We start from the raw sequence: 14,344 nt of genomic DNA on the forward strand, positions 1-14,344 counted from the left end.
AGGCTGGGCAAGGGGCTTCCCTGAAAGTCATCTGCCCTTGATGGCTTGGCTCCAAATGCAGCTGTTTTTTTTTTTGTTTGTTTTTTGTTTTTTTTTGAGACTAGTCTCATCCTGTCGCCCAGGCTGGAGTGCAGTGGCGCGATCTCCGCCTCCTGGGTTCAAACGATTCTCCTGCCTAAGCCTCCCGAGTAACTGGAACTACAGGCACGTGCCACCACGCCCGGCTAACGTTTTGTAGTTTTAGTAGAGACGGGGTTTCACCGTGTTAGCCAGGATGGTCTCTATCTCCTGACCTCATGATCTGCCTGCCTTGGCCTCCCAAAGTACTGGGATTACAGGCGTGAGCCACCGTGCCCAGCCCAAATACAGTTTTTAAAATGACCCTGGGCCAGACACAGTGGATTACTTGAGCCCAGGAGTTCAAGACCAGCTTGGGCAATAGGACGAAACCCCGTCTCTACTGGAAATACAAAAGTTAGCTGGGCATGGTAGCGTATGCCTTCTAGCTACTGGGGAGGCCGAGGTGGGAGAATCACTTGAGCTGAGGAGGTTGAGGCTGCAGTGAGCTGTGATCACGCCACTGCACTTCAGCCTGGGTGACAGATTGAGACCCTGTCTCAAAAAAAAAAAAAAAGACCATGATAATTCATGATAATTAACCCTCACTCCTGCCACTCACAACTTTGCATTTCTCAACCCTGAGCTTAGTGTTCCTAAGGCCTTGTCTCCAGCACTGGCATTTTTAGGTGGTTTTCTTCTCCCGGCGCATACCTGGCCGCTCTCTTCCAGCATGTACTCCACCATGGGCGGCACGGCCTTTTTTCTGTGTTGTTACAGCTTCCACCTCATAATTCAGCAGGTCTTTGGGAGGAAGGAGAAGGAGGTGTGTCTGCCTCCCTTGAATTTGTTTCTTTCCAAAAAAATGACACTATAATGGCAATGCTGTGATGTCATTATTTTGGGGAAGAAACAAATTCAGAGGAACTACATGGGAAACATATTTTCTTATCTGTTTTTGCCATTGTGATGGCAAAGAATCCAGAATAACTCAGCACACACCACCCCATCCTAAAGGTTTATTTCAAAATCACTTGTTGGAATTCGGATGGCATGCTTCTGGTTCATCTTGCAAGGCACCCAGGGTAGCCTGTGAGAGCGAGTTCAAGTCTGGAGTGTGTGCAGGAACAGTCTCCCTCATGTGTAGCCCTTGTTCAGAGTTCACAGAACTCATTCAGCTTTGAATTGCGGTATTGGAGCTCAGTTTCTTTTTTAGATTTTTTCTTATTTTTAATTTTTAAAGTTCTTTTAGAGACCAGGTCTCACTCTGTCACCCAGCCTGGAGTGCAGCAGTATGATTGTAGCTCACTGCAGCCTCCAGCTCCTGGGCTCAAGTGATCCTCCCACCTCAGCTTCCTGAGAAGCTGGGACTACAGGTGTGTACTACCACACCTGCTAATTTTTCTTTTCTTTTTTTTAAAATAGAGATGGGGGTCTCACTGTGTTGGCCAGGCTGGCCTCAAGTGATCCACCTGCTTTAGTCTTTCAAAGTGTTGAGATTTCCAGGCATGAATCACCGTGCCTGGCTGAGCTCAGTTTTGTTTGTTTGTTTTTGTTTTTTTTTTTGAGACGGATTATCACTCTGTCGCCCAGGCTGGAGTGCAGTGGCGCGATCTTGGCTCACTGCAACCTCCACTTCCCGGGTTCAAGTGATTCTCCTGCCTCAGCCTCCTGAGTAGCTGAGATTACAGGTGCATGCTACCACACCCAGCTAATTTTTGTATTTTTAGTAGAGACACAGTTTCACCATGTTGGCCAGACTGGTCTTGAACTCCTGATCTCGTGATCTGCCTGCCTCGGCCTCCCAAAGTTCTGGAATTACAGGCATGAGCCACCACGCCCAGCCTGAGTTCATTTTCTTTAGGAAGAAATAATTAGTCAACCACTGGGTGCCAGACAGTCTGAAATGTACAAAAGAAGTGCCAGATGAGTCCCTGTCCTTGGAAAGACCAGGGATGACTCATTTGTCTGTCACTTTGCACTTTCTCAAAATTATTTCACAGCTGTCACCCCTGAGCCTCTTAATGCCCTGGGAGGTAACGAGAGCCCCTGTTGTACTGCCTTACAGACGAGGACAGTGGCTCTCAGAGGGGACAAATAGCTGAATTACAGAGGTGGAGCTGAGACTCATTTTCAACTCAATATCACACTCTCTTCCCAGGAACTTTACCTTCCAGATGAGAAGCCCCCAGTAAATTACTAAATACACATTTATATATTTTTTGCATTAATAAATTGATTTTCAAAGGTTCCAGCACTGTGTGGCATTAGAGAGCAGCTTGTCCCACACATGTGCACAGGTATGGTAAAGGTCATTGTAGTGGACTCAACCTGGAAGAATGAATGAAGCAGAGCCAGGAAACATGCCCTACCTGACCTCCTTTTGAAGAAACAATCGCTCTCAGTGTCCTTAGCTTACATATTTCTTCAGCTCAAAGGGTGCTGCAAGCAGATTCATTTTTATGGTTAAGGACGTATGTGTGTCAAAAAAAATTCTGAGTGGTACTTCCTGACAGGCCCAGCGCCTTTGGGGATGTGGTAGAGATCAGGATCAGTGCGGAAGCCCTAAGGCTCCAGCCTCCCTGGCAGGTGGTGGGACTCTGGATAATCCTCCTGCCCTTTCTTCTTTTCACTGCCAAAGATTGCGGATTCTGGAAATGCCTGGTAGCTGGGCATGTGGTGTCTTGCTGGAGTTGGGCAGCATGGAGTCCGATGGTCTGGGCTGAGTCCCAGCCTAGCACTTACGAGCTGTGGGTCTGTGACCAGTGATTTGAATTATCTGTATCTTGGTTGCCTTTTCATCAAATGGAGACAATAATACATCTTTTGTAGGATTTTTGAGGTACAAAAATAGTATATCTGAAGCTCACCTCACCCACCTGTTGGCGCTGAGAGGTACTGAGTAGCTGGTAGCTGCTTAGATGGTGGTTTATCCCACTTCTACAAAATTCATAGCCTGGACTCCCAGGTGGAGCAGCAGAACTGCATCCGGGTAAAGTAGTCTTGCTTGATTTGATGCAAACATGACAGACTCCAGGCAAGAGAACTGTCTTTGGAGGACGAAATGCAGTCATTGAATAGGTTTTGAACACTGCATGGTGCCATGAGGCAGCTCTTCTAGCTCCTGGGACTCCCTGTGAGGTTGAGCATGGCTATTCTAGGCTGTGGCCTGTCTGCAGTGGCCCTGGTCTGCAGCTGGTTCCTACTCAGGATAGGGTCATGCCCACCGTAGCAACTGATATCTGCAAAGGACATTTTTACTTCACAAAACATTTTCACATCCTTCTCAGTTGACCCTCACCATGATTCTGCCAGGCAAGTGGGGGTAATATTGGTACAGTAAACATTATATTTAAATACCGTTGCCCTGGGACTGAGTGTTCTCATGCAACAAATGGCACCATTAAGGCATAAAAAGGTAAGGCATAGCCAGGCAGTGGCACACACCCTGTAGTCCTAGCTACTTGGGAGGCTGAGGCAGGAGGATCCCTTGAGCCCAGGAGTTCCAGGCCAGCCTGGGCAACATAGTGAGATCCCATCTCTAAAAAAAAAAAAGAAAAGGGCAGAGAGCACCAATCAGTGAGGAAATGCAGATGAAACCACTGTGGCTTACTAACACCACCTGAAAGGCCAAGATTGACAGACTGTTCCTGGAAATAGGACTGTAGCGGTAGTTCGTCACGGCACAGGGCAGGCCAGTGCATGTTCACTTTTTTTGTTTGGTTGGTTTTTTTTGAGATAGGGTCTTGCTCTGTTGACCAGGCAGGAGTGCAGTGGCCCAGTAATAGCTCACTGCAGCCTTGACCTCCTGGGCTCAAGCAATCCTCTCGCCTCAGACTCCCGAGTAGCTGGGACCACAGGTGCGTGCCACCATACTTGGCTAATTTTTTTTATTTTTTACTTTTTGTAGAGATGGGATCTCACTATGTCGCCCAGGCTAGTCTTGAGCTTCTGGGCTCAGGCATTCCTCCTGCCTTGGCCTCTCAAAGTGCTGGGATTACAAGCGTGAGCCACCATGTCTGACCCATATTTAGTTTTTCATGGTGTATGTTCTAGAATATTTGAACTCAGCACTGAGGTGGTTAAGATCAGTGGTGAAGAGCATGACTGCTGTTGGCCTGCCTTTCTTAAGGTCTCAGCTCCTCTGCTTGGGCAAGCTCCTAACCCTTTCTGTGCCCCAGGTTCCTTGCTTTGACAGTGCCCATGGCGAAACCGCTACCCCATAGAGTTCTTAGGACTAAATGGAGTGCATGCATGTAGTGCATGGGGCACAGCGTCTGGCACATGAGGAGTCGCCATAGGGGTGGGTATGACTGGCCTCTTTGTTGTTGAAGAAGGGAGGGCTGGTGGCAAGGTCACAGTGGTAGGTGGCAGCCTCACCAAAAGTGCTTATCCCAGTAGAAACAATGACGGGAAAACAAAAATCAAACCTAGTCTCAGTCATCAACATTTCTCAGAACCTTTGGGTGGCTTGCTCTGGTGATTCTAAGAACAATGGCTATCACTTTTAGGGTGTCAGGTGTGTGCCAGGTGACTTAACGTCACTGCTGGACCTTCTCCGTGCCTGCGAGGAAATCGCCTTCTTACTGGGTTGAGAGGCTGCCTCTTGAGAGCTGCTGGTGTGTCCCTGCACATGGATGACGTTTGAAGTCATGGGAGTTCCACAGATCAGTGCTGGGAGGGGTGGGAGGAGCCATAGAGCGAACTGCAAGGTGTGCAGTGTGGTTGGGAGAGGAAAGGGAGGCTCATCAGGGTGAGAGCGGGGAGCCAGGAGAGTCCCATACGCTGAGGCTGGTGCGGGGCTCCGTGGGAGGGACGAGCTGGTTGGACAGGGCCCCTGCTGCTCATGTCCCAGAGCAGGGGCAGGAGAGAGGGGACTTAGGAGTTGTCATTGAGAACTCAGCTCGGTGCCTGCGCTCAAGCCCCCCCTCCCCACCCTCCACCCCCGCTCCCCACCCTCCACCCCCCCTCCCCACCCTCCAACCCCCCACAGGTTGTTGCTCTGTGAACATCAGAAATGAGTTCCCAGCTTGGCCACGGTTGTACTATCAGTTGGGTTTTCTTTTTGGTGCAGATTCTTGTCCCCCAGGTCCTCCCCTTTACCTGCATTCCTTGTGACTGTGGAGCTGAAGGAAGTAGCAAGGACACTTTGAAGCCCAGGGTGCAGACCAAGGACAATGCTCCCATTGAGGGAGGCCCTGCCATGGCCTGTGACCTGGGGGTACTGAAACCTTCATCTCATTTAACCTTCACTGGTTAAACGAGCTGGTAAAGCACAGCTCAGGAACTGGGGCGCAGAGAAATAACATGGCTTTCTGAGGTCACCCAGCTGGCCTGTGGTAGAGCTGGGATTTCCCGCCTTCCACCGTCCCAGGCCTTCTCCATGGGCACCTCATCTGCATTACCTCACTGACTCTTTGGGCAGGAGACTTTCATTTCTTCCCCTCACAGTCTCTGTCTCTTTGGGTTTTCTATACCTTGCCTCAGTGTCCCCTTAGGGCTTCAGATATCTTTGCTAGATTCTAACTGCACAGTTCAATGAGACCTTGTATAAGATGTGCTTGGAGGGTTCAGATGAAAGTGTAGTTGATTATGAATTATTCCAGCTCAAGAACTGAAGTGGTGGTGCAGAGCTTCCTAAAGTCATTTCTATTGGGTCTGAAATGCCTTGTGCCATTTTATAAAAAGAGATGTGTCTTCCTAATTCTGTTTTACTTAATAAAGATGTATATAATCTTGGAGAATGTCTAAGTTGGGAGGTGACAGATTTGTGGCAGGGAGCAGCTGGCTGAGCATTAAGATGAACTCTAAGTAATGCACATGGGGATAGTTGAGCTGATGGCATCACAGATTGAGCTGTGGCCACAGAAGATGCCCGTGGGGTACGCTTGTCCCTCGTTGCACCTGAAGGCATTCTATAGGATGTCACTGTTGCTGCGTACAGTGCTGTGATGAGATCCCAGACAGATGGTCCCAGACAGAAGGAAAGTGAACAAGTATGGGCCTTTCCCAGCTCTGCCACCATGTGACCGGAGAATGTCCCTTTCCCTTGCTGGTTGTTCCTTGTTCCTTTTGGTCAGCTAAGAGCATATATCCTGTCTGATGCCCTTGGCAGACCCATGATCTTGGTTATATTACCTCTCTGCTCAGTGATTCAGGCTCTTACTCCTAAAGGCTGACCACTGTGCTGAGCCTCTCCTTGGCTCCTGGCACTTAAGTGGGCTCTTAAATCTTAGGCCCGGTGTGGTGGCTCATTCATGTAATCTCAGCAATTTGGGAGGCCAAGGCAGGAGGATCGCTTGAGCCCAGGAGTTTGAGACCAGCCTGGGCAACAGTGACATCCCAGTTTCCACACACAAATTTTTTTTTTTTAACTAGCCGGGTGTGGTAGCACGTGCCTATAGTCCCAACTACTCAGGAGGCTGAGACGAGAGGATTGCTTGAGCCCATGAGTTCGAGGCTATAGTGAGCTGTGATCATGCCACTGCACTCCAGCCTGGATGACAGACAAGATGCTTTGTCAGTCAGTCAACCAATCAGTCAGACCGTCAATCAGTCTTGTGCAAAACTGCGTCAAGACCACAGCTGCCTCCAGACAGAATCTGAATTCCTCTGCCCAAGTGGCTCAGGTGTCAAGCTGCCTCTCAGTCCGGAGCAGGGGCCTGCTCTTCACTGCAGCTTCTCCCATGGCTGGCCAGGCAGCCCAGCTGGCGGCTTGATTGGGCCACTTTGAGACTCACCTGAGCCCAAAGCCCTGCTATTCCCTGAGAAGCCTGGAGCAGAGACCAGCTGCTCTGGGTAGAAAACTTTCTGCTGCTGAAACATGGGGTGAGGCAACTCCAGGAGGACCCTGGCTAGTAGCATAGGAGTCCATAGAAAAAAAGGCTCACACCTGTAATCCTAGCACTTTGGGAGGGCAAGGTGGGTGGATCACTTGAGGTCAGGAGTTTGAGACCACCTGGCCAACATGGCGGAAACCCCGTCTCTACTAAAAAATACAAAAATTAGCCAAGCATGGTTGCGCATGCCTGTAATCCCAGCTACTGGGGAGGCTGAGACACTAGAGTTGCTTGAACCTGGGAAGCAGAGGTGTCAGTGAGCTGAGATTGCACTACTGTACTCCAGCCTGGGCAACAGAGCCAGATTCCACCTCAAAAAAAGAAAGAAAAAATTGCTGTGAGAGGTGGCATCAGGGCCCAGGCCAAGTGGCCTGTCCAGCCTTTGTGAATCCTAGTGGTTCAAATGACACACTGCCCCTATGATTATGGAGCAGAGCCCCAACCAGCGTGGGAGAACCCCTTGCTGGAGTTCTCTCCATGAGAGCCTGGTTAGGATCGTGCACGCATCTTAGTCCTGCAGCTGTCTCCTCACAGCGGCAATGTCTTTGTAGGACTTGGCTTTGAAGTACCGTTATCTGTTGCGGACTTTGTCTCTCTTGCTACACAGCAGTGTTTTACCTTTAGGAGCTCTGCAATCCACCAGATTAAGCCCTTTTAATTAGCTATCCAATTGTAGGTTATGGGAAGCCTGATTTACTTAACTTTGAGATTGTTTTTGGAAAACATCTGGATGTCATGGAGAGAATATTACCTTAGCAAGCAGGCAGAGCTGGTGTCAAATACTAGTCTCCACCACCCATTACTTGGACAACCGTGGACAAATTACTGAACATCAATTTTCTTGACTTTAAAATAGAGACAGAAGTAATGATAGTAATGATAATTACTATATAATAATAATAGTGGCAATAATTCATTATTTACTATGTTCATAGCACTTACTAAGGGTATATAACGGTACTTAGTGAGGTCGTAGCACTTACTAAGGGCCAAGTATTGTTTTAAGCTCTTGTGTGTATTTGACTCACAGCAATTCTCTATTGTAGGTTCCATTATTGTCTCTTTTTTTTTGAGATGGAGTTTTGCTCTTGTTGCCCAGGCTGGAGTGCAATGGCATGATCTCGGCTCACTGCAACCTCCACCTCCTGGGTTCAAGCGATTCTCCTGCCTCAGCCTCCCTAGTAGCTGGGATTACAGGCATGTGCCACCACGCTTAGCTAATTTTATATTTTTAGTAGAGACAGGATTTCTCTGTCTTGGTCAGGCTGGCCTCGAATTCCTGACCTCAGGTGATCTGCCCGCCTTGGCCTCCCAAAGTGCTGGGATTACAGGCGTGACTGCGCCCGGCTGTTGTCTCTCTTTTACAGATAAGGCACGCGAGGCACAGAGAGGGTAGGTAACTTGCCCACTGTTGCCCAGCTCGTAAGTAATGCGTCTGGAATTCAAGCCTAGGCAGCCTGACTCTGGAGTCTGTGTTTCTTACTACAATTCCAGGTTGTCTCACAGAGAATCATGAAGAGTCATGTGATAACATACGGAACAGGACCTAGAACAAAGTCTTGCACCTTGTTGGTGCTCAAAACAAGTTGGCCACTCTGTCTCACCCCTTCCTGTTGCTAAGCTAAGGCTTTGGACTGTTGTCTGTGGCAGTGAGGAAGGTCTCAGATCTCTGGCTGTGTGTTCTGAACGTAGGGTAAGGTAAAGAAAGATGGGGTCACCTTTTTACCAAAAAGTCAGACAGTTTCATCTTGGCTGTGGACAGGTCATCACACTAGCAAGGTGTGGTTTGTGCTTATGGGAGTCTTTCAGTTTCTTCCCTCCAGCAGGGGAAATAATTGCCACCTTTACCCTTGCCTAGATTGTAGATTGCTGAATCTGTTTCTCAGAAGTGATCCATTTAGCTTTCCAGCTGAGCCACACACAGTGTCAGAATAAACTGGTCTGAATTGGGGGCTTCAGTGGCTGAGTCAGTAAAGGTGGAGTTGAGTGGGGACGGTGCTCAACACAAGTGGAATGTGGTAGACACTCTGGAGAGGGGAGTCGGGTGTCACAGGTGGGATGGCCTCCACTCATGTTTTATCCCAGGTCCTAGCCCTACCAGTTAGGTAGAGTAGGCCGGGATGGGCTAGCCCAAAGATCCAGGGGCTCTGCCTGATTTTACGCACAGGCACCCCCTGCCCCCATCACCCACCATGCACACACAGACATACACATATCCGCCCAGAGTTGGTTAGAGTCTACTGGCTTTCTCCCACCTAAAGGAAATATTATAGACCACCCGGTACTGAAGGCAGTGATTAGAAATGGGAAGTTGTGAAATAGAGATGACTTGTTTCTTTACCTTGGGCATTTAAAAACCACTATGATATATGTTTTTCGTTCATAGGTTTGTCTACAGATTTTGAGCATCCGAAGTTGATCCCTGACTAAGTATACTTTGCTGCTCCCTCAGCCTTTGAAGAAATGTCTGTCACGTATGATGATTCCGTTGGAGTAGAAGTGTCCAGCGACAGCTTCTGGGAGGTAATGCACCTGCTTTCTTCCAGTGAAGTGGCCAAGCCAACAGTGTCTGGCAGGCCCTTTGGTTTTTTTGGTGGAGGTTGGGAAATGAGGTGAACATACCCCAAAACCAGCCAGGGATTTGTAGTCAGACCTAGATAGTAGCAGAAAAGGTGTGGACACTTGTTTTTAGGCAGTTCAGGTATGCCTTAGCCATCATCGAAGGCAGTAAACTTACCTTGCTAGGAAAGTCTGATACTTAAAGAGATTAGGGGTGTTTATGAAAGGTCTTGGCGATCACCTTCCTTTTTATGTTTGCCATGATGTGGGTGGGAGAGACAGATGCTAATTGCTCAGCTTATCCTACGAGGCACTTTACTGTTGAGTTTTATGTAGAAACACGGAGGGCTGTGATTTGACATCACGCTGGACAGCACAGGCAAGTGGCCAGAGGGCCAAACGCCTTCAAACTTGTTTGAGCATCTGCTGCCAGTTTGTACCTGTGAGTGGCTCTCTTCCTGATTAGATTATTTTGTGTTTTTTTTGTGGGGGGCGGTGGGCATTGTTCCTGAGTCCCACTTACTTTTCCTGCCTGCTAGTTAATGGAAAGTCCATCTTTTTTTTTTTTTTTTTTTTAAACAGTTGAGGTCTTGAGAGCGTAGGCTGGAGTGCAGTGGCACCATCATGGCTCACTGAAGCCTTGATCTCCTGGGCTCAAGCCATCCTCCCACCTCAGCCTAGTGAGCAGCTGGGACTATAGGAGGTCAATTTTTGGTCTAATTTTGTCCGTGTGGCAAAATCCCTGGAGCTTTCCTGGCCTTCGCGGAAAGAGGCTTTGCATGGCTGGGAGCGGTGACTCACGCCTGTAATCCCAGCACTTTGGGAGGCCGAGGCGGGTAGATCATGAGGTCAGGAGTTCAAGATCAGCCTGGCCAACATGGTGAAACCCCATCTCTACTAAAATACAAAAAATTAGCCGGGCGTGGTGGCAGGCACCTGTAACCCCAGCTATTTGGGAGGCTGAGGCAGGAGAATTGCTTGAACCCAGAAGGCGGAGGTTGCAGTGAGCCAAGACTGTGCCACTGCACTCCAGCCTGGGCAACAGAGCAAGACTCGGTCTCAAAAAAAAAAAAGAAAGAAAAGGAGGCTTTGCAGTTAGAAAACTCTGAGCTCTGATTCCAGCTGTGCTGATGCTGGCTGTGTGACTTTGGGCAAGTTGCTCAACTGATCTGAGCCTTGCGATCTTCATCTGTGAAGTGGGGGATACTGTTGGCCTCTAAGGAGGGCTGCCAGGACAAGATAAGAACATGGATGGCAGCACCCACGTGGATGCTTCTGTGACACAGGAGGCTCCAGTAGTAGAAGAGATGAGGGTGATGCCCTGGTGTTTGCTGGGGACTAGCATGAAGTCATTTTATAAACAAATGATCAGTGATAGATACTGTGACATAGACAAGTGATCACAGTTGCCCAAGTTTAAACAAAAGATGGACAAGAAGCTCAAAATTCTGTCAACACATTTTTCCCCTATGTATTGGACAAAAGATCATCGACTTTTAGCCGAATACCTTTGTTAAAATTATGTGTTAACTGAGTACCTACAGTGTGCTAGGCAAGGGATGTGGCAGACCAAGTCCCTGCCCTCCAGGAGCTGGCTTCTGCCACAGCAGAAGTAAATGTGGAAAGGCACAGAGCATGCAGGCCCTCTCTGCTGCCACCCCTCGGCTGGTGGCATCCTTCTGGAGGGGTGAAGGGGGCACCCAGCTCAAATTTCAGCAGCTGGAGAGGCATATCTGCCTGGGAAATATTTCACTTAAGACACCAAGAGTGACAGTCAAACAGGTCACCAGCCCCATGTCACAGCATGCCAGGAGGTTGGCCGTGAAACTAGATGAAGCTGTGTCAGAACCAGTAGTTACAAGACGTGGTTTGGAGGTGCCCCTGGAACAGTGCTAGAATTCAGGACTGCCTCTGCCCCCACCTGCAGGTACAGGTTCTAGTAGTCAGGTCCCACTGGCTGGCCCCCCCCAGAGAAGCTGTGGCCTCGTTAGTGCAGGAGCACTCATGGAGCCAGCAGCAGCTGTGCAGAGCCTTCCTGTGAGCTCGCCGGCCTTCAGAAGTGCAGGCCCTTGTTCTCAACACTGAACCAAAACTATAGATAGAAACCTTTCCAGTTATGGGGAGCTTCTTTTTTGTAACTGTAGTGACATTGCTGGCTGGCATCAATCATTCCCTGCCTTGAGCTTGGTGATGGTGCACACAGGACAAGCACACTCAAAAGGCCCTTCCTTGTGAGGGATAGGTGGGGAGAGGCAATGGGGACAGGGGAAGACATTGCTTTGGAACCAGGAGGTCTGGGTTTGACTGCTGGCCTGATCACTTACTTCCTGTGTATGGCTTTGGGCAAGTTACTGATTTTTTTTTGCCTTCATTTCCCAATCTATAAGATGGGGGTAATAACGGTACCCACATCCTAGTATTGTAAGGGTTAAAAGAATGAATAAACGTTAAGTGTTTTAGGGCATCAGGGCAAGGCTGGTGGGGGCCCTTCCCTCTGACATGGGAACTGAGGGAGTCGGTGCACACAGTCAATGTCTGTTCCTGCGGTGCCCTTGGTGGCATTGTCTTCGTTACCCACTTGGTGGCAGAAACGGCTGGGAAAAGAGCTAAACTGTAGCTAAATATAGTGCTATTACAGAAGTCTTCAGCTGCCTGTTAAAAACATTTAGGTGAATGTTGCCAGTGTATATTGTCAGCATATATTATATCAAGTAGCTTTAACAAGCCCAGTAATTAAGCTCTTATGCTCCCTGTTAAATTCTCAACCGCAATAATGTCAGTAGTCAAGAACGTCTCCTTTTGCCTGAAAACGCTCAGGCGGGCTCTGCTCAGGTTGTGATGCTATCCCTGAAATTGCTCTTCAGCCGCTGTCAGCCCCATAGTGCTGTGGTCGTCCGCCTCCTCCATGATGGATGTTCGCTGAGTGGCGGAGCGACTGCTCAGTGGTGGCCTGCTGGGATCTGAGAGACTCAGGGGCACACTGCCAACTGCACATCTTCCCAGGCAGATGGCAAGTTCCTCTTTCCCATGGAAGGACACTTTTCCAAAGAAAGCCTTGTGGTCTTGAGGTGAAAAAGTTTTTTGTGTTTAATTTTACTCCTTCCCACCAAAAGGTGTTAACTGGAATATGTCACTCCAGAGCCATCTTCTGTGTGGCCCTGTCCTCCAGGAGCCTTTGGCTGTGACATTTACAAGGAATAAGGTAGACACTAGGCAGTTCATCATGCCAGGTGCTGTATGATTTGCTGGGGTTGCCATGGGGGAAGGAGCAGGGAAGGCAGCATGGGCCAGGGACATTGCTGCACTCGGATGCTTACTAGACAAATGAAGGAACCCATACTGACCTGTGGGAGGAGAGGTTACCCACAGGGGCATGATGCTGAATAGAGCTATTTAATGCGTATTTGGAAGGAGTACCTCCTGCATTCCCCAACCCTGTAGATATAGGGGGAAAAAAAAGAGGAAGAGAGGAGAGGGGATCCAGTTCCCACAAAGAAGATGCTTACGGAGTATGAGAGCAGGAGGGACCACCCCAAGCTCTGCCTCTCAGTGACATGGTCTGCTGGGCAGCGCGGAGGCCTGTGGCTGAGTAGGGTTGGGCCAAGAATTGGAAACAAGTAGAGGGGATGGCATTCCAGGTTGGAACCAAGTCTGGAGCCTGAATGAGTGTGGTCTTACAGAGTGCTGAGGACCTTGACCTTTTTGGTGCTAAGGGCCAGTTTTGGAGCAAGATGGGAAGTCGTGTGGGATTACAGTGGCAGGGCCAGGTGGAGGCAGTTCCCCAGGTGGGTCGCTCCCTCAGCAAGTCAGAGCCTGGTCTGGTCTGCCCACAGGCTTCACAGCAGGGTATGGAAGCTTGGCTGCTTCTGGCAAGTTTTCCTGACTTCTTGCAGGAGCCCAGGGGCCCTCCTCCTGCCTCTCCGCTTCTGGGCACTGCTTGCAGGCCTTCTCTTTGGTTCTAGGAGCTGGTGTACAAAGGGCCTAGGCTGTGGGCCATGGGACTTTTCAAGTGTCACCGGTGCTTCCTGGCCTCCCTTGCCCGCAGTGGGCTCTGGGAACAGGATGACAGGTCTGTCCCCAGCAGGGCTGAGAGCCGCTGCCTGCATCTCTGAGGGCTCCTTGGGGGCCAGGCTAGGAGGGCAGACGCCACTTATTTTAGGAACTGGAGCCTGAGTCTGCCTGAACAAAAGCTCCCCAGAGACGGGATTTCTGCACAGCTGTCAGCTGGCCGTGCATTTAGAGCTCAGATCTCCTGGATGAAGCCAGGCTGGGTCTGACCTCTCTGCACTATCTTATGGGCACAAAGAGCCCCTGAGAAGAATATTTGGGGAGATGAAGAGAACATAAGTATCTTGTGTCAAATATTCTGGGAATGTTAGCCCCGAAGAGTTGGCACGTGACTCAACATTTACCGTTCCCTGCCAGGAAGGCGCTCTCGGTAGGTTGTTTGTAACTCGCTCTCAGTCGGGCTGGTTTCTCTCAGACTCTAGCACTGCAGGACAGCTCATTGTGTGATAACACCTTCATCTTCGTTGTCCATGTGGAGCGATACTTTCCCCATCCTTCCATACCAATTTTATAGGACACATATTTAGAAGCTGCCATGACCCAGGCCCTGGGCTAAGTCCTGGGCACCCTAAATGAGAGCACAGCCTCGGGCCTCCTAGAGCCAGAGCAGTAAGGAGGCGGCTGAGCAGTGCCCTGAGCGCAAGCACGAAGTGAGCGAACGACAATACCACCTCGTGCTCAGCAGCAGTGACCGGCTCTGTCTGCTGTCCAGCCGCCTCCACACGCCGACCCCGACGGACTTTTCCCTGAGGTGGCCTGCCTGTGTCAGCCCTGCGGGAGCGGTGTGCCACAGCCTCGGGCTCCTCGGGACAGGGTGTGCA

The 14,344-nt window shown here is 49.7% G+C and overlaps 1 protein-coding gene across 16 annotated transcripts in view; it reads left to right on the forward strand.

Moving 5' to 3' along the window:
* PACSIN2 (protein kinase C and casein kinase substrate in neurons 2) overlaps positions 1-14,344 on the forward strand; it is a 144,885-nt gene that overhangs the window by 93,118 nt on the left and 37,423 nt on the right. For all 16 annotated transcript variants that reach the window (XM_074003593.1, XM_074003599.1, XM_005567083.4 and 13 more), the window contains exon 2: positions 9,283-9,419. Coding sequence is in view for 10 of the 16 variants with exons in the window: in XM_005567083.4 (XP_005567140.1) it covers positions 9,360-9,419 (60 nt within the window). In the remaining 6 variants the exon portion in view is untranslated. The remainder of the gene's footprint in view (positions 1-9,282; positions 9,420-14,344) is intronic.

This window comes from Macaca fascicularis, chromosome 10 (assembly GCF_037993035.2).
Source record: "Macaca fascicularis isolate 582-1 chromosome 10, T2T-MFA8v1.1".
Taxonomy (NCBI): domain Eukaryota; kingdom Metazoa; phylum Chordata; class Mammalia; order Primates; family Cercopithecidae; genus Macaca; species Macaca fascicularis.